The sequence below is a fragment of the Engystomops pustulosus genome, chromosome 4 (assembly GCF_040894005.1).
Source record: "Engystomops pustulosus chromosome 4, aEngPut4.maternal, whole genome shotgun sequence".
In the NCBI taxonomy this organism is placed as follows: Eukaryota; Metazoa; Chordata; class Amphibia; order Anura; family Leptodactylidae; genus Engystomops; species Engystomops pustulosus.
This window is the reverse complement of record NC_092414.1, coordinates 50,565,193-50,584,008: the sequence shown is the minus strand read 5'-3', so window position 1 is coordinate 50,584,008 and position 18,816 is coordinate 50,565,193. Positions and strand designations below refer to the sequence as shown.

At 37.9% G+C, this 18,816-nt stretch overlaps 1 protein-coding gene across 1 annotated transcript in view; it reads left to right on the top strand.

Annotated features, from left to right (window-relative positions):
- The window catches only part of GABRA1 (gamma-aminobutyric acid type A receptor subunit alpha1), a 95,407-nt gene that overhangs the window by 45,457 nt on the left and 31,134 nt on the right, over positions 1-18,816 (top strand). Inside the window, exons 4-5 of the mRNA XM_072145894.1 lie at positions 10,295-10,362; positions 13,585-13,805. Of these exons, the coding sequence (XP_072001995.1) occupies positions 10,295-10,362; positions 13,585-13,805 (289 nt within the window). The remainder of the gene's footprint in view (positions 1-10,294; positions 10,363-13,584; positions 13,806-18,816) is intronic.

The following is an 18,816-nucleotide window of genomic DNA, read 5'->3' as shown; positions in this document are numbered from 1 at the left end:
GCAGAAGGAAGGTAGTGTTAGGTCTATCACCCGAGCTTGCCATGTGTTTTGTTTTACTGCCATCTGGTATAACAAATGCATATATGTGCAACAATACTGCAGCTACCTCTCACTTTATATGAAAATAGTCCAATTAAGAAGTCCAATTATTTATAAGTAATTTATGCAACAAAATCTGCTGTGTTTGGGGTACTTTTTAAGTATACATTTTTATCTTGTGTCAAATAAGATAGAAACCATGTACAGTGTGACTACTGTATACATACACAACACCTCCACTGTCATTCTCCTGTAAATTACATATTTGGCTATAAAAATGTATGGATTAACTACAAAAAACTACAATAAATTAGGTATTCTTAAATGAACTGTACAACCATCATCATGAGTTACATTGCTAAACACACACACAGAAAAGCTGCAACACATTTTTACCTTGGATCAAGAACAAATCTCCTGCTTCCCAAAATAGTAAAAATGACTAATTTACCGCAGTATTAAATTCCATGTTTGAACAATACTGTCATTTATTTCCTCTTGTAATTTTGTCGCAATGTTTCAAAAAATTGAGGCAAAAATTGGTTTGGTGCAGTGTTTTTTTTTCAGTATATGAAGACATATTCACTTGAATAACAAAATTATATACTATAATACATTCAATGGTAGCCCATGATTCATAGATAATTTTAAAAAATATAAGCATGAAATATTGTTATTTTAACGACATTGTAATATGACATATAGAACATGAAATGATATAGTAACTATTCAGATGACAGATCTATTTCCATAGAGTGTTCCCTGATATAAATGGAGTTCTTATAGATACAAAACTAATATCACACTCATTGGCAACAGGGCTTGAGATACTACAGATCCATCCACTGTGGCTTCTAAATCTAGCAAAAGGGGGCTATGCTGTAATAATCTACCACAATCTATATACACTACTGTATCTATGTACTGTGTAGTTCTGGGCTCATAAATATCTAAAGGCTAGAAATGTCCTTCACTCATCTCAGAATTCTTAGAAAACAGCTGGGAATTTAGGATAGATGTATCCACCTTTTGAGATGGATTGACATATACAGTTTGTGAGAAAGTGAGAGGTGTTGTGTGGGAAAACCACTATCTGTCTTACAGGCAGATGAAATGCTGGTGGTAAAAGCCCTGGGTTTGTCTGCAGTAACCCAAGGGTTAATGCAGACATGATAAGCAGGAATAGTCTGTTTGGTCCATGTTGGCCTAGCTAACACAGACACATTTGTAATGTCCGCACTGGGCCTGCTTATTATGGAGTAGGGGTAGGCTGGTAGTGGGACTCCTACTCCACCCGGGCTTCGGTCCTGGGCTTTTGTATAGCCCACAGGTGCAGGTCACAGGCCTCATTAGGGCTTGATTTAGTCTGCAGGCCAGAAGCAGTAGGAGAGGCCCTACCTGGAGAGTTGAAAGCGAGATTGCATTCTCACAGCAAAGATAACTGAGGGTCTCCTGTCTTGCTGCTGGCCAAGAGCGGGTGCCAGGCAGCCTGGTACCCGGATAGCTAGGGTCCGCCAAATGTATTAGACAGCGCCTAGCCGGGCAGGAATTACTTTTGTAATGTTTTATTTGCATGTGCCTAAGCCAAGACTGAATTTGTGTTCTGTTTTGCAAGTGTGAATAAACACTTAAGTTGGACTTTAAACCTGCTTGTGTCCCTGCTTTCTGCACTGCTACCAGTCAACTACCAGAGCAATTCCCCACAAGTTTTTAAGCCAAAGTCAGAAATGAATGAACAAATAGGACCAGATTCTATTGACTTTCTAACTTCCAAAACATTGGCAAAATGGACACTGTAAAGTTATGCCAAAGAACCTATCAAATGAAAATTAATAGGAAATTATTCTCCTATACTACAGAGAATCATAACTTTGAACTTTCTTTAGTAGGTTAGACTGGGTATTGGTATGAGGATCTAAATCTTTTATGTCTTGTTTGACATTGATACAAAATGCATGAAGGTTCCAGCTTTTAGATGTAGTATTCCAGTGTAGACATATCTGAAACATTAAATCATTTGTAATTTCATTGTATAAGTTGTTTGACAGCTATTCTTACATGAGTGTATTGTAGCTTTAAGCCGGAGCTTTATACAGTACTTAGAACATAGGATATTTAACCTTATACTATGAATTTGGGATATCCTATAATACTGTAGATCACTTAGCATCAGTATCCAATGTTAACAGATTAGATTGAGAGAACCCATTTTAACGTTGCTGTAAAGCGCTCTGTATATAGGAAATGGTAACTAATAAAAATAATAACTAATAACTGGTGTAGATACTACATTTCATTCTTTAGAGCAAAGAAAGTGGCAGAATAATGACTAGATTTTGACCAGATTTTGTAAAATCAGCTTGGAACCGATTGCCACTTTTGGAGACATTTGTTTGGAAAAGTCACTAATTCACTAAAGACCAGATGCCCCATCAATAAGGAAAAACCACTAAGGTACATTTGACCAGCAGAAAAGCCAAGAAAAGTCCCAAAAATTAGACAGATAAAGCCAGACTTATACATGTGCCCCACTGCGCATCAGTCGGCTGAGCTCCTAAATGCGCTATGTATCCAGAGAATGAAGTGGAGCCACGTGGAGCATCTGAAGGTGAGTATGTAACTTATTTTTTTTATACAATGAGGTGCTGCAGGGCATTTCCTTATGAGGGGGGCTGCAGGGCATTTCATTATGAGGGGGGCTGCAGGGCATTTCATTATGAGGGGGGCTGCAGGGCATTTCACTACTAGGGTGTCTGCTACAGGGCATTTCATTACTAGGGGGTCTGTTGCAGTCCATATCATTCTGGGAGGGATGCATGGCTCATTTCTTTACTAGGGGAGGCTGCATGGGGCATTTCATTACTGGGGGAGGCAACCGATACACCCTAGGCTTATACTTGAGTCAATAAGTTTTCCAAGTATTTTGTGTCAAAATTAGCGGCCTCAGCTTATATTTGGATCGACTTTTTTCTTGCAGAATGAAAGTTATTTAATACAATCTGTAATTCTTCTACTGAAATAACTGCAGTGACTTTTTCTCATATATTCTGAAAAAGTCCTGTGAGAAACACATACCTTATGGGAAAAAGCATAAAAGGAACAAGAACAAGCCTATGTGGCTAACTAGTCTTGTAAGGAAAGCAATAAGCGAGAAAGATAAAGCGTTTAAGGTGCTAAAACGTGAAGGTAGCGATGAGGCATTACAGGATTATAGAGAGAAAAAGAAATCCTGTAAAAAGCAGATAAAGGCCGCAAAAATAGAGACTGAGAGAAATATTGCCAGGGAGAGCAAAAATAATCCCAAATTATTTTTCAAGTATATAAATGATAAGAAATTAAAAACAGAGAGTGTGGGTCCCCTTAGAAATAACATGGGGGTCATGGTGGAAGGAGATGAGGAAAGGGCCAATCTACTGAATGTCGCCTTTTCAACTGTCTTTACCCAGGAAAATCCCCTGGTGGAAGACACAATGAGGAATAATGTAAATTCTTTTTATAATGTCAACAGTTTAACCCAGGAAGAGGTACGGCGCCGCCTCGCAACCACTAAGATAGATAAATCACCTGGGCCAGATGGCATACACCCCCGGGTTCTGCATGAATTATGTACGGTGATAGACAGACCGTTATTTTTAATATTTGAAGATTTACTAAGGACTGGTTATGTTCCACAGGAATGGTGCATAGCAAATGTGGTACCAATATACAAAAAAGGATCAAATAGCGATCCTGGAAACTACAGACCCGTAAGTCTAACTGCTGTGGTGGGGAAAATATTTGAGGGGTTTATTAGAGATGCTATCCTGGAGTATCTCACTATGCACAACCTTATAACCCAGCGTCAGCATGGGTTTATGAGAGATCGGTCCTGTCAGACTAATCTAATTGGTTTCTACGAGGAGGTAAGTTCAAGACTGGATTTGGGGGACACTGTGAATGTTGTATATCTGGACTTTTCAAAGGCATTTGACACCGTGCCACATAAAAGGTTGGTATATAAAATGAGACTGCTGGGAATAGGAGAAAATCTGTGTATCTGGGTAAGTAATTGGCTTAGTGATAGAAAACAGAGGGTAGTCATTAATGGCACATTCTCAGATTGGGTTGATGTTACCAGTGGAGTGCCACAGGGGTCAGTATTGGGGCCACTTCTTTTTAACCCCTTAAGGACGCAGCCATTTTGCAGGTTAAGGCTCAGCCCGATTTTTTGGATTCTGACCTGCGTCGCTTTATATGGTTATAACTTTTGAACACTGTTACTTATCAAAACGATTCTGAGATTGTTTTTTCCCCACATGTTGTACTTCATTTTAGTGGTAAATTTTGGCTGATAAGTTTTGCGTTTATTTACAAAAAAAAAGAAAATATGATAAATTTTTTGAAAAATTTGCCATTTTCGAAATTCAAAATCATTGCGTTTCCAGGCAGAAAGATTTACCACCTAAATAAGTTGCTGAATAACATTTCCCATTTGTCTACTTTACATTTTCATAATTTTTGATATGTCTGGATAATTTATTTTGATGTCACGCGGCTTACAAAAAGAATATCGCTTTTCCGGATTTTCAGAATTGACTATTTTGGGGATAAATACAGTTTGGAATGAAATTTTACATATTTAGCATCAAAACCCCCTATATAACCAACCCATTTTCAAATCTGCACCCCTCAAGCTATCAGAAACCGCTTTTACGAAGATTGTTAACCCCTTGAGATCTTCATAGTAATTGAATCAAAATGGAGGTGAAATTTAGAATGGTCAAATTGTTCCCTTATACGTTCATTTAGCACTAAAATTTACACATTTCCAAAATATAAAAAGAGAAAACCCACCATACAATTTGTTCTGCAATTTCTCCTGAGTACAAAGACCCCCCACATGTGGCCGTTACTTGTTTTATGGGCGCACAGCGAGACGCAGAAGGGAAGGAGCGCCCTGCAGCTGCCAGGATTTTAGTTTCCTCATTGGCCCCTTTTGAAGGCTATAAAATTTTCGCTTTTGCGTTATTGGGGCCATGTGACGGCATTTTTTTTGCGGGATGAGATGCTTTTTCCATTGTTACCATTTTGGGGTTGGTATCACCTATTGTTGAAAATTTAGGAACTTTTTTTGAGGGCAGGAGTAGAAAAGCATCAATTCTGTACTGGATTTTTTACTCTTTTTTTTTTTGGTGTTCACCGTATAGACTAATAATCATGTTATCTTTATTCTATGGGTTGATACGATTACGGGGATACCAGACTTGAATATATTTTCTTACGTTTTACTAAATTTGTCAAACAAAACCCTAATGTGGGGAAAAATCTATCATTTATGTATTGCCGTCTTCCAAGTGGCATAACATTGTTACTTTTTTGGCTACGGAGCTGGTTGATGGCTTGTTTTTTGCGGGACATGTTGTACTTTGCACCAGTATCATGTCGGAGTACACATGGTTTTTTGATCGCATTTTATAGCATTTTTTGTGGGATTGAATAGCTAAAAATCATAATTTTTGGAAGGTTTATAGCAGTTTTTTTTTACGGCGTTTATCGTGGGGGTTCAATAATGATTTACTTTTATTCTACGGGTTGTTACGGACGCGGTGATACTATATATGTGGGGTTTGTGTTATGATTTAGACTTTTTTTTGAGTTATATGTCTCTTTATATGTTTTGGGGGTTTTGGGCATTTTTAGTGATTTATTACTTTATTTTTTTATTGAATAACATTTTTTTTTTTACTTTTTCACTTTTATACCATGGGACATGAAGAAGCAATCTTCTGATTGCTTCTTCATGATAATATTCTGCAATACTGATGTATTGCAGAGTATTATCAGTGTCAGCCTATGCACTTGCATAGGCTGGCACTGTGCCAGTAAGATGACGTCACAGACGCCATCTTACTGGCAATTCTTGCAGGTAACTCTGGGGTCCAGATCGGACCCCAGAGTTACTATAGCAACGATCGGCGCCCCCCGAAAACGGTTCGGGGGGGCCGATCGTGGGGGAAAGACCCCCCAGAGGCATGTTAGATGCCGCGGTCGCGCTGACCGCGGCATTTAACGGGTTAAGCACCCGCGATCGGAGTCAACTCCGATCGCGGGTGTTACACTGGGGTGCCGGCTATTAGTTACAGCCGGCACCCCGTGTTTCCCGATGCCGGTTCGGCTCAGATCTTGAGCCAAACCGGCATCAGCTCAGCGTCCGATATATCGGACGCTGAGCGCTAACTCACTGAGCTCAGCGTCCGATATATCGGACGCTGAGCGTTAAGAGGTTAATATTTTTATTAATGACCTTGTAGTGGGTTTACACAGTCAAGTTTCAATATTTGCAGATGATACTAAGCTGTGTAAAGTAATAAATACTGAGGTCGATAGTCTAGCATTACAGAGGGATTTGTGGAAGCTTGAGGGATGGGCAGAGAAATGGTTGATGAGGTTTAATGTAGATAAATGTAAAGTTATGCACTTGGGCCATGGAAACAAAAAGTATAATTATGTTCTAAACGGTCAATTACTTAGTAAAAATGAAGCTGAAAAGGACTTGGGCGTATTGGTGGATGGTAAACTTAATTTTAGTGACCAGAGCCAGGCGGCTGCTGCTAAAGCAAATAAAATTATGGGATGTATCAAGAGAGGAATAGATTCTCATGATAAAGACATAGTTCTGCCCTTATACAAATCCCTGGTCAGACCACACATGGAATATTGTGTACAGTTTTGGGCACCAGTGTATAAAAAGGATATAGTAGAGCTGGAACGGGTGCAGAGGAGAGCAACCAGGATTATTAGGGGAATGGGGGAACTAGAATACACTGACAGATTAAAAAATTTGGGATTATTGAGTTTAGAAAAAAGACGACTAAGGGGAGACCTCATTACAATGTACAAATACCTGAACGGACAGTACAAGGATCTCTCTAAAGATCTTTTTATACCTAGGCCTGTGACCAGGACAAGGGGGCATCCTCTACGCCTAGAGGAGAGGCGATTCTACCATCACCATAGACAAAGGTTCTTTACTGTAAGAGCAGTGAGACTATGGAACTCTCTGCCGCAGGAGGTTGTTATGGCCGACTCTATGTACATGTTCAAGAGAGGCCTGGATGACTTTCTGGAGAGAAAAAATATCACGGGTTATGGGGATAAAACATTTATTTAATTCTTGAAGGTTGGACTTGATGGACTTGAGTCTCCTTCCAGCCTTATATACTATGATACTATGATACTATGATACTATGATATGCGTCTAGCACTTAAACATTTTTTCCCAAAATTCCATCTTATCGTCTATAATGTCTCAAACCTGTGCAGGTCTGCCTCCATGACCCTCATTGAGCATGAAAATGTGGGCCCAATATTATTTTGCTGCAATGGAATAATCTATAATGTGCACTTGCACTCCATTTAGAGTTAATAGGATGTCTAAGTACAATGCTCAAGTGTGACTAAAGTGTAGCAAGTTTAGAAACAGCACAGTCACATTAAGGACTTAGATGATAAGTCTTAGCATGATAAATAGGAGCAGCCTGCTGCAGGAGATTATGACTCATCTCACTCTCCCCCCTCCCTTCTGCCACAATGCGTGACGCCATTAGGACGGACTGAGAGAGAATAGGGAAAGGCTAAAGGTGGCAAAGGCAAATGTACATACACATGCAAAGATTTGTCTAATGGAACAAAATTATTTAAAAGTGGCCAAACCCTTTAAGATAAAAAATACTGCAGTAAAAAAGAGAAGGATATATGGCTTGAAAGCTAATGGCTTACTGATAGTCCCATTCTAATGGATTGAGACAGGATGGATAATATAGTAAATATCTTTTTTAAAGCAATTTTCTGAAAGATCGGCAATTTTTGGAGATATCTCTTATATCTCAAATATGAGAGATAAAGAAAATGGGGGATGAACTGAATGTTTATGAGCAATAAGGTGGTCATGGTACACTCAGAGGTGCACAGACCTAATTCCAATTCATTTTTGAAAAGGTCATCACTGTTTAATGACCAAAACAATTTAATTATTTTTTTGCACACAATTGCTTTGTCTGTTTTGTAAAAGAAAATCAATCTAAACCAGAAATCTATTTATTTAGATAATGGCTGTATCTACAGATCATGAGAAACAGAGATGACCATCTTACATGCCATGACTCGATGATTAATGCTCTGTTCAATGGTCTCTTCAGAATAGTGATACTTTATGTTTTATGGGATGACTAGTAGAGACACCCATGTCTGTCCAATACATTGATTAGCATATTGATGACTGTGCAATTAGCAGGACAGATGCTCCATTAGTCTAATGTTCACCTTGGTTACTAACTACTCTATTTACAAAGCACTGTCAAAAATGTTAATATAAGATTTGTTTTACCAGCCTGCGTCATTTACACATATTGAAAACTACAGTGGACCACGCTTTTAAAAACTAATATATAAGCATTTACAACATGATTTACATTTCTTAGCAGACAAGATATGTATAGGCACAATACTTTTCATGCAATAATCAGCTGTGCCCATCAGCCCAGACGACCTAAAAGAATCATGTATTGGTTAAATGACATGATGGGGTACTACACCCCCATTCTAGTGATTTATGGGTAAATAGATATTGTAGTAAATGTCTTTTCTAGAAAGAACCTCTTGAACAAGTACTACAGCTCCATCATTCTGAAATTGATGGGTTCAGCAGCTTATCCCCTTGTGATTTATAGGACCTCAAAATAGAAGTAAACAAATTACTCAGGGTTGTAAATGACCAATTTGTAAAGAATGTTTTACTGATTTTTTTTTTTACTGATTGTCTAGGAACCCACCTCTAACTGATAATTCCCAGGTGACAATTTGTAAATTTCTAAGAAGAGTAAATTAGGAATCCGGATATACCCCTCATGTCAGGCCATTGCTTAATTTATAATGTCAAAAATACTACAGAGAATACCGGATAAAGTCAACCTCCTGATTTCATGAATAACTATCACTGGAACACTGGTGGGGGACTAAAAGACAAATAAAACTTAACTTTTATTAAGAAGGTGGTTAAAATGATATATGATGTATGACCACCCACCCCCAGAGTACCCTGTTGGATGTCTCTAAAGTACCAAACTAACTAATCTATTTACTTCATATATCATTTTAATCACTTTCTCAATAAAAGTTAAGTTTTATTAGTCTATTAGTCTTCCACCAGTTCCTTATTCCAATGATAACAGTCACATGATTTATCAGTGAAATCATAACTGAAGAGAGCCTTCTGTACATGTAACCCTTTAGGAAATGGAAAGTCAATGGAAGACCTACTGTATTTGGCTTGCTTTACTTTCCAATATATGGAGACACGCGATGGAAATAATTGGTGTAGTGTGAACCAGTCCTCACTGTTACTATTTACTACTGAACAAGAGAACTTTATATTTTATTAGTTCATTGATTTTTTTTCTCAATTATCTGAAATTGATTCATTTACTTAGTAATGCAATGTTTTCAATGCACAATAATTCCTGTATTAAAGAAAACGCATAAGGGAAAAAGCCCTAAATATAGATTCAGATTTTAGCTTTCATAATATTATCTTGGGAAAATACAGGTCAAGTAGAAAAAAAATGTGAAACATTAAAACACTGTTAAAGTAAATTTTTATAAATTATCTCACCTTAGTAACTAGTGAAGTCATCACTTGGTTAATCGAATGAAGCTGTGGAGCTGTTTTGACAATGGGTGTTACCATTTGGACAACCCTGTAATACAGTATGGCAAAAATGGTGTTTCTCGGTTATGACACCTATGTAGTGATAAGCGGACCTAAACTGCAATGTTCCTAATATTGTGGGTTCTGGTCCACAGAACATAAAACGGTACTTCAGTAAAAAGTCCGGGTTTGGTTCACCCTCCACCAGTATCAACTGCAGGCAAAGCACACCAAAGTTTTTTCTGAGGATTGTCGATCCCCATGACATCACAAAATTACATAATTGTATGTCGCGGGTGGCTCTTTACTTCTTGTGCTCAATGCCAGCAATGATCGCGGGTGTTACTGGTGGGTAACCTCACCCACTAGACCTACTGGTCCGCTCATCACTTCCCTTCTGCTTCAGTGTCCTTGAAAGTACAAATGAAGAATAGAATAAAATCCAGACAGCTTTTACATATATATTCACAGAAATTCATTGTTCCCAGTTAGGGGATGAGAAAGTGCCTATTTTAGATCTAATGAAGATTGTTAGTAGACATTGAACATCCTCATTTCCTGCTTCAACAGAGCGTGTAACTGAAGTGAACACCGACATCTTCGTCACTAGCTTTGGACCAGTTTCTGATCATGATATGGTAAGTTGCATGCATTTTCCTATATTACATTCTATGTTCATGGAGCCTAACTTCAAGGTCTCTGCACAAAGGGAATAAAAAGATGAATTATATTTGCATATGGTAATGAACAAGTAAAGACTAATTTTACCTAGCAGGCATCTGTGCGCTTTATTACTCCTGTTTTTTTTTTCTCAAGTGTCATGGCTGACCTATATTTGATCTATACTATAAATTTCACATTACCTTTAGTATTATAATAGATGTACATTACTTGCAAAACTGGAGCAACCTTTAAATTATTATTACTAAAATTATTTCACAATTTAAAATTCCTACATTTACTTTCCAATATTCATATTCTAAAGACAATCTACACTCAATACAACCTAATGCCATTGTCTCTTTAGTTATTTTCATTAGTTGATATATTAAGGCACAAATTCAGTGGTGGACTTTGTTCTGCATAACATGACATGGTTGTAGAATATGTCTTGTGGATAACAATGACAAGATAAAAAAAGAAATAAAAAGATATTGATGAAGTAAATGCGTGCAGTAAAAAAAATTAAAAGCAAATGACAGAGAAGTGTGCAGACCTTAAGGGGTTATAGCTTCACACCTACTATTAAGTTTGAGTGCTGCCTTATTTTCTATCTAGCTGTCTATTTATGTCTGTATCTAGTATGCATCAATCTAACTATGAAAAGTAGAGTACAGAGTAGCCCCAATTTTCAACTTTGTTGAGTGCAAGCCAATAAAACCTCCATGGGTTTGTCATATGTAGTGTTGAGCTAACTCGAAACACAGAGTTCAGGTCTTTGGGTTTTACAAGTTCAGATCTAGACTTGAACATCCATCACAAGGGCTCAGGTCCGGGTTTGGCTCAACGCCAAGCCAATAACACCTCACAATTGGTGCTGACACCGATCATCTTTTTAAATGGCGGTAAAGCCAGCACCTGCATTTAAATCAATGTGGTTGACATTTATTTGATGGTGGCGCTTTGTGCTGCCATTTTGGGATGGATGCTTTACTTCCTGATGACATCATGGGGAGCAAAAATCCTTCCCAAAATGTCAGCGACATGTATAACACCTGCAATCTTTGTTAGCTCCAATTGTGGGTGAGGGTTCAAGTTTAGGTCCAGGTTCAAACACAAACAGAATTTTCTAATTTAGCTTTGGACGCTAATTACTATTCATAAACAAAGCTTGTGTGAGAAAGGCTTAAGTGGTGGGAGTTTAACAGTAGCACTATTTTTTATCTTATCCAGTATTTTTCTCAAACATTTTTTTATTTTTTAGACCATTGGTGTGCTGAGCATTTTAAAAGTGCTTTCTTTCTATTTCCTAGTTCTGTGCATCCTATTTATTGTGCTATTTCTATTTTACATTCCATTTCTATAATCAAAAAGCTACCTAAAAAACCTAAAGAATGTACAGTGTGTACAGAAAGTTTTCAGAACCCTTCACATTTTTCACTCTTTTCACATATTTTTGCTAATTTATTAAACAAAAAAAAAACACTGAAATTTAACTCACATTCTGTCCATTTCCTCTTTGAAATGGTTCTTCTCCTTCATTGGAGTCCAGCCGTTTTTAAATAAAATGATTAGACTTGATTACCAAAGGCACACTCCTGTTAATATAGGACCTTACAGCTCTCATTGCATGTTATAGCACATAAGGTCCAAGAAACTGTCCAAGGGGACAGAGTTGTGGCAAGGCATAGATCTGGCCAAGGTTACAAAAGAATTTCTGCAGCACTCAACCATTGTAAAGCACAAATACCTCCATAGTCCTTAAATGGCAGAAGTTTGGGACAACCACAACTCTTCAACCTGGCTGTCCAACCAAACTACACAATCATGGGAGAAGAGCCTTGGTGAGAGAGGTAAAAAAGATCCCTAAAATCACTGTGGGTGAGATCCAGAGATGCAGTATAGAAATGGTAGAAAGTTTCTCAAAGTCAGCTATCACTGCAGCCCTCCAACAGTCGAGGCTTTATGGCAGAGTGTGCCAATGGAAGCCTCTCCTCAGTGCAAGACATATAAAATCCCTAAAACACATGGTTCTCTGGTTCCAACAAGACAAAAGCACTGGCCCAACCAGAGCCTTGGTCTACACCCAATCAAGCATCTCTGGAGAGACTTCAAAATAGTTGTCCACCAACGTGCACCATCCAACTTGAGGAACTGGAAAGGATATGCAAAGAAGAATGGCAGAGGATCCCCAAATTTAGGTGGGAAATCTTGTTACCTCATTCCTAAGAAGACTCATGGCTGTACTTGCTCAAAAGGTGCTGCTACTCAATACGGCGCAAAGGGTTGGTCTGAATACTTATGACCATTTGATATTTCAGTTTTTCATGTTTAATAAATCAGCAATTTAGAATGAAAAATTTAAAGGGGTCTGAAGATATAATATCTGTCTCTCATTAGAGCCCACCATACTACAAAGTGTTATGTATTATGACTAAGATTGGCAGAAAAAGATAGCAGAACCTGCATCTGATCATCATCGGATAGCTGCATTCAGGATAACTCTTTACAAATCTCATTAGCTGCCTTAAGACATTCTACATCAATAGTAACATCTACCCGCTGTGCAGAGAAAATTTACCTCAAGTCTGCCATTTGTTCTTTGAATAAAAGAAGCTCTACATCTATTACATTACTTTATTAAATTACCTTATAGACACATACATTTGCCATATTTGACCAAGTATTTGGTAATTTAAAAAGAAAAAAAAGACAAATTGACTTGCCTGTAAAATTCAATGTATCAGCGCATCCGGTAAAATGACTCATTTATCTCTATTCCCTGATTTATTCTCCATGATGTGCATGGGCTAATAAATGAATATCAGAATTGGGTTACATTGTGCAAGGAACAGATGTTCAATGGTTTTCTTTAACCCAGAAATTCAGATGGGAGCTGGCAGTCTGTATTCCTGTAGATTGTAGCCATGTGGCATGGTACATGAACAATGAGATCAGTGTCATGTGGCCACGTGTGTTTGTCGGTCATTGATCTTAATATTGATATTGCGTTTTCCTCCTTGGCATTTTTCATGTCTGCTTACATTTCAATGACATAATGTTTTCATTTATTGAATAGTAAATTACATAGAAAAGATGCTGAGATTGTAAATCGCAATATTATATAAATTTGTGGCATGGAGGTGAGAACAGGGCGGCATTGTATCTTTAATCTTTACTCTCTGTTTCTCCATATGTAGGAATATACAATTGATGTATTTTTTAGACAAGGTTGGAGGGATGAAAGACTGAAGTTCAAGGGACCCATGACTGTTCTTCGTCTTAATAATTTAATGGCTAGCAAAATATGGACGCCAGATACATTTTTCCACAATGGGAAGAAATCGGTGGCACACAACATGACAATGCCAAATAAATTGTTGCGGATAACAGAGGATGGAACACTACTTTATACTATGAGGTAATTGTTGTTGCTTTTTGTTCACAAAGTAGTAAATAAATTATTTAGCAATTTAATATCACAGTTTGTCATTGCTCTTTGGAACTGAGGGTAAATTTGGAATTCATAGCGAAAGAAAGAGGAGTGGTTGCCAAGGCAACCAGAGTGTTTGTTCATAGAAATGTTTGATAAAACTAGAACAACTTTTTAAAATAGTTATTCAGGAATAAAAAGAAATCAGATATGGCTGAGGGGAAGCTTCAAGAACAATAAACATACCTCCTCTGGCTCTCTTATTCACCTGCTACACCGTTGGTCACTGCTTATATACAGAGGCTTGGAGAGCTATCAGGACTACAGCTGTGCACATGCTACAGTCCACAACTCCTGCTGTAGCAGACGTGCCACCTTAACTCTGCTAGACTTTGTTCAGTAACAGGCGGCACCATAGCTGAATGTGTGCACTGGAGGAAGTAGGTATAAAATGTTTATTGTTTGTTAAACTTCCTCAGCAATATATAAATATATTTTGATTATTCACACTGACATAGTTGTGAAGTTTATCTCCTGTCAATAAAGCTTTAAAGGGAACCTGTCTTCAGGAGCCCTGTTTCTGGGTCCACCATGTCCCCATAGAAAATAGTGTACATGTTGCCAAAACAGTTGTTTTTTCTAAGAAAAAGAAAGATCTAGTAAAAGATTACCTTATTGTATGCAGAGCTGTGTCCCTATTCCCGTGGGAGGGGCCAGTGAGGAGTGTGGAAGACATGTATGACGAGGGGGAGATATGGGGGTCATGGGAGTTTTTTTCTATTTTAAATCGATGCATGAACGGTTTCCTGAGGCTAGGGGGAAACCCTCATTCTCTAGAAGCCACAGAGCCAGTATCATAGCCCTCTGAAGTAAGAATGTATAACATATGTCCTTGACTATACAGATGCTACCTTGTACGGACGTGTGAAGTACCTTCTTGGCAGGGAAGTTTCATTTCTATTATTGCACAAATTTTCTGCAGCATAAATGGCACATGTTTGTGATTATAAGTTTATTTTAGTCACAACTAGTGCAATTATGGACATGCATCCATTTGGCACAGAAACACAATAATACCATCAGAACTGGAATAGATTCCTCCTACTGAGTTAAGTTCCTTCACAGACCCAGCTTGATGGCATTTCCCCTAACCAAGCCAACTACCTACACTGTGTTGACAAGTTGCAATAACATAAAAAAAGCAACGTTGTCATGTGTGGTGTCAACTCCTTTTGGAAAATACTGCTTTGGCTATCTTATTTCATGCCATTAGGCTTCTTGGCATAGTCAGACATGATGTAAAAGGAGGTGTAGATTGATGTAACTAATTGATTGGTAGCATTGTTAGGAATCTGTCTATTTTCAAACACCAAATTGATTCTGAAAATTTTCTGATTTGCTTTGGTTGAATTTTGCATGTACATTAATAACAGAAGTCTAGGGGATACATTAAAATTCCTTTTGATTTTGATGGACTTTTGATGTTTTCTGTTATTGTCTTTTTGCATCATGTCTGTTAGACTACTGTTAATATTGTTTCAGTGAAAACTTCTCTACACCGTGAACTGATCTGTTTGCAGATTTCTGACCTGACTGACTGAACAGACTTGTCTCAGGTTTCTCCACTTCTTGTTGGTAACCCCGCCCACTAATAGAATTAAGTCCCACCCTCTCAGTGACATGAAACCTGCTAAAAGCAACCAACTACAGCCAAACATAGAGATGATCACATGACCTGGCCAGGATACAGCCATCTTTAATCCTAAAGTCAGTGAAAGATACAGAACAAATTAAAGGACCAGTCATGGTCCATTTTTCTGCTAAATAATGTAATAATTACATATTATCTTAAATTATCATTAATAATGAGCCACTTTTATATTAACTATGTTTGATTCTTGGAATATCTCTTTAATTTTTTAAAATTATGAAACAAGGTAGGACCTTTTCTTAAAAAGAACCCTACAGATCCAATCTCATAAAAAATTTAGCAAAACTTTAGTGAAATGAATACTGAATGATGTGCTCATCTCTTGCTATATGATTTCAGACCTGGGGAACCCACAATAATTTTTTTTTGCTTTTGCAGTGGGTTTCTTCTGGAGTAGTGCAGTATACATTTATCTTGAAATATTTTCAAAAACCTGATAGGCGGTGTATTCTATTTCGGGACAGCATTGTAATGGATAGTAACGTGAGCTAGCAATTGATGTTATAGTAAATTATTTGGCAACAATTAACCCTTTAGGTAACATCAATTAATTAGGGTTTTCTATAATTACCTCTGCATTTAAAGGGCAAGGCTATGTGGAGTAGAGCAACCCAGCTATTATAACTCATAAATCTGTAGTAAAAAGCCAAGTTTAACCTTATGGCATAAATAAATCACCTGAGAACAAAATCAGAAGATGAATAACTACATACCAGCTACAGCCATTGAATAACAGTGGAGTAAGCATTTTATGAAATCAGTGCCAAAAATCTAAAACCTAGTCTTATCTCATGAAAAGAGATTGTGACATTGGCCTTAAACATTGAACATGATACTCCATTCTTCATAAAAATAATACTCTTTACAAGTCAGTGCACCTATGTTGCCACAAAATGTCTATGGCAAAAAAAAATCAATCTGTCTACATTGAGAAAAAAGTTTTTAGAAATTGTACTAAAAAATAAAGGATTGGAATGGTAAATTGCTGTCTAGGTGTATAGCAAAGAAAATGGTGAGACACTAGCAAACAAAATATGACAGTTGATATAATAACACAAATTACTTGACAATGTTTTCAGGGGAGAATAACTCCATATACTGTATATTGAAGTGAACACAGACTATGACTAGTTTTATATTTTGTCTTGCTTATTCAAAATAGCGACTACCCATATATGTTGGAATTAGAATCCGTTCAAGCTGGGAAATTGAGAAAGAACAAACGTCAATCTCAATGGAAAACATGGCGATTCTACTTACATAGCCCCCCTCTTACAGCAATATCATTTCAGTTCATAGAAATGTATTAATACAAACAATGAGAAAAGTTTGCAATTTTCACAAAATATTAGACTAGGTAAAGCAATAACTCAAGAAAAACACAAATGTATTTCTGTTGGCTACCTTCTCTATCTAATTTCAAATTAACATAAGTGATTTTTGGTTATCTCATAATTCCTCAAACCTCAACACCTTGTTTGTATGTGGTATATTGGGCAATATCTGATTCTGTATTGTTTGTGTTTGCTGTTTTCTAGCATTTTCTAATTCTAAAAATCAATAAACAAAAAGAAAACAACATGCAATGATTGCTATGGACTAAATATGATGCTACCACAATGGTCTAGATTAGTTAAGTGAGAAAAATTCAGATCTCTCTCCAGCTCGAATACTATATATGCACAGGGGGTCCCAAAAAATGAAGTATGCCCCCACAGGTAAAAAAAAAAAGTATAGTTGAAAAAGGTTCAATTATGACAAGAGCAGAAGCAGAAATGAATCATAACAAAAAGATTGGTGTTTAAATTGGCCAAAAAATACCACAACATCACTAGGTAATACATAATAGCCAAATCTAGCATACTCTTTGACAGACCCCCCCCCCGCCCACCTCCCCAGCAAACACCAAATAAGGTATGACACTATTTGTCACATTTTGGTGTAATCGACTATTGTCACACGAGTAACAAATATTCCAACAATATGTGAAAGGATTATCATAATATATAAAATATAATACACAGTACAAATATCACCGGTCAGTGTCAAAAAGAAGGGGTAAGGGGGGAGGTCAAGAGCAAAAGCAGGACCACAAAGTTGACAAAAAGGTAATACATTTAAGAGATCTTCAAGAAGCAGGGGAAATAAGTTAACGCTAACAAAAAGAATATGCAAACATCTAAATCCTGAGTTAGCCTCAGAGATAATGGAAAACAATTCCAATTACAAGCCTGTTACAGCTAACAACCTGTGAATCAACATAACACTCCTGATGTGGAGTCACGGTTATGTTTCCCCCATATGGGCTTTGCCATCGGGTTGTGCCATTGATTAGTAATATGCCCAACATGCTCTCGTATGCTTTCAAGCCAATTATAGATTTTCTTGTTGATGTAATTTCACGGACACAAGCATATGATGTAGTTGATCACCCCAAAAGTATTACAATTCACAAAGTATCTGGTCTTAACGCAAACCTACCATCAGGAATCTACGTACTAAAGTAGATCCTGTGGTAGATTCCTCATGGCTGCTATTTTTTTATATTCCCCATTGTTCTGCCTTTGTCAACAAAAATGTTATTTAAATAGTAAGAAAATTACCTGCAGAGGCTACAGGGGCATGTAATAGCCTCTGTTAGCTCCGGGGGCTATGGCTATTGCATGCCCCCTGTAGCCTTGCAGAGACGCTTCCTTGCTGCTGTGAACATGGTAGCAGGGTCCAAGAGCTACTGCGCATGAAAATAGCTTCCCTGAAGTCGGTGGCACAATGCCAGCTTTGGGAGAGGGCCCCTGCTGCCACATTCACAGCAAACCAAAATAAGCAAGAAGGTGGCTCTGCAGGGCTACTGGAAATGTGTAAAAGCTATTCTAACAGTAAGACCATTAGGCCCCTTCCACACTAGCGAGTGTGATGCGATGAACTCGCATCACACTCGCAACGCAAGCTGCCGGGAACGCACGGCCCGAACGCTGCACCGCGGGAGTGAACTCAGCATGTCAGTTCACTCCCGCGGTGCAGCGTTCGGGCCGTGCGTTCCCGGCAGCTTGCGTTGCGAGTGTGATGCGAGTTCATCGCATCACACTCGCTAGTGTGGAAGGGGCCTTAATCAAAGTGAACTTGCAGTCCTTCCACTGTATCTTGGTTAATGTTCTTGTTACTGTTTTTACACGTTGGACTGGGCTAATGGGTAAGAGCAGGCCCTAAAATAACGAAGTGGCGCCAAACTTTCCATTATAATTTTTACATATATATCTGGCTTAGTACTCAGAAAAGACATGACAAAGC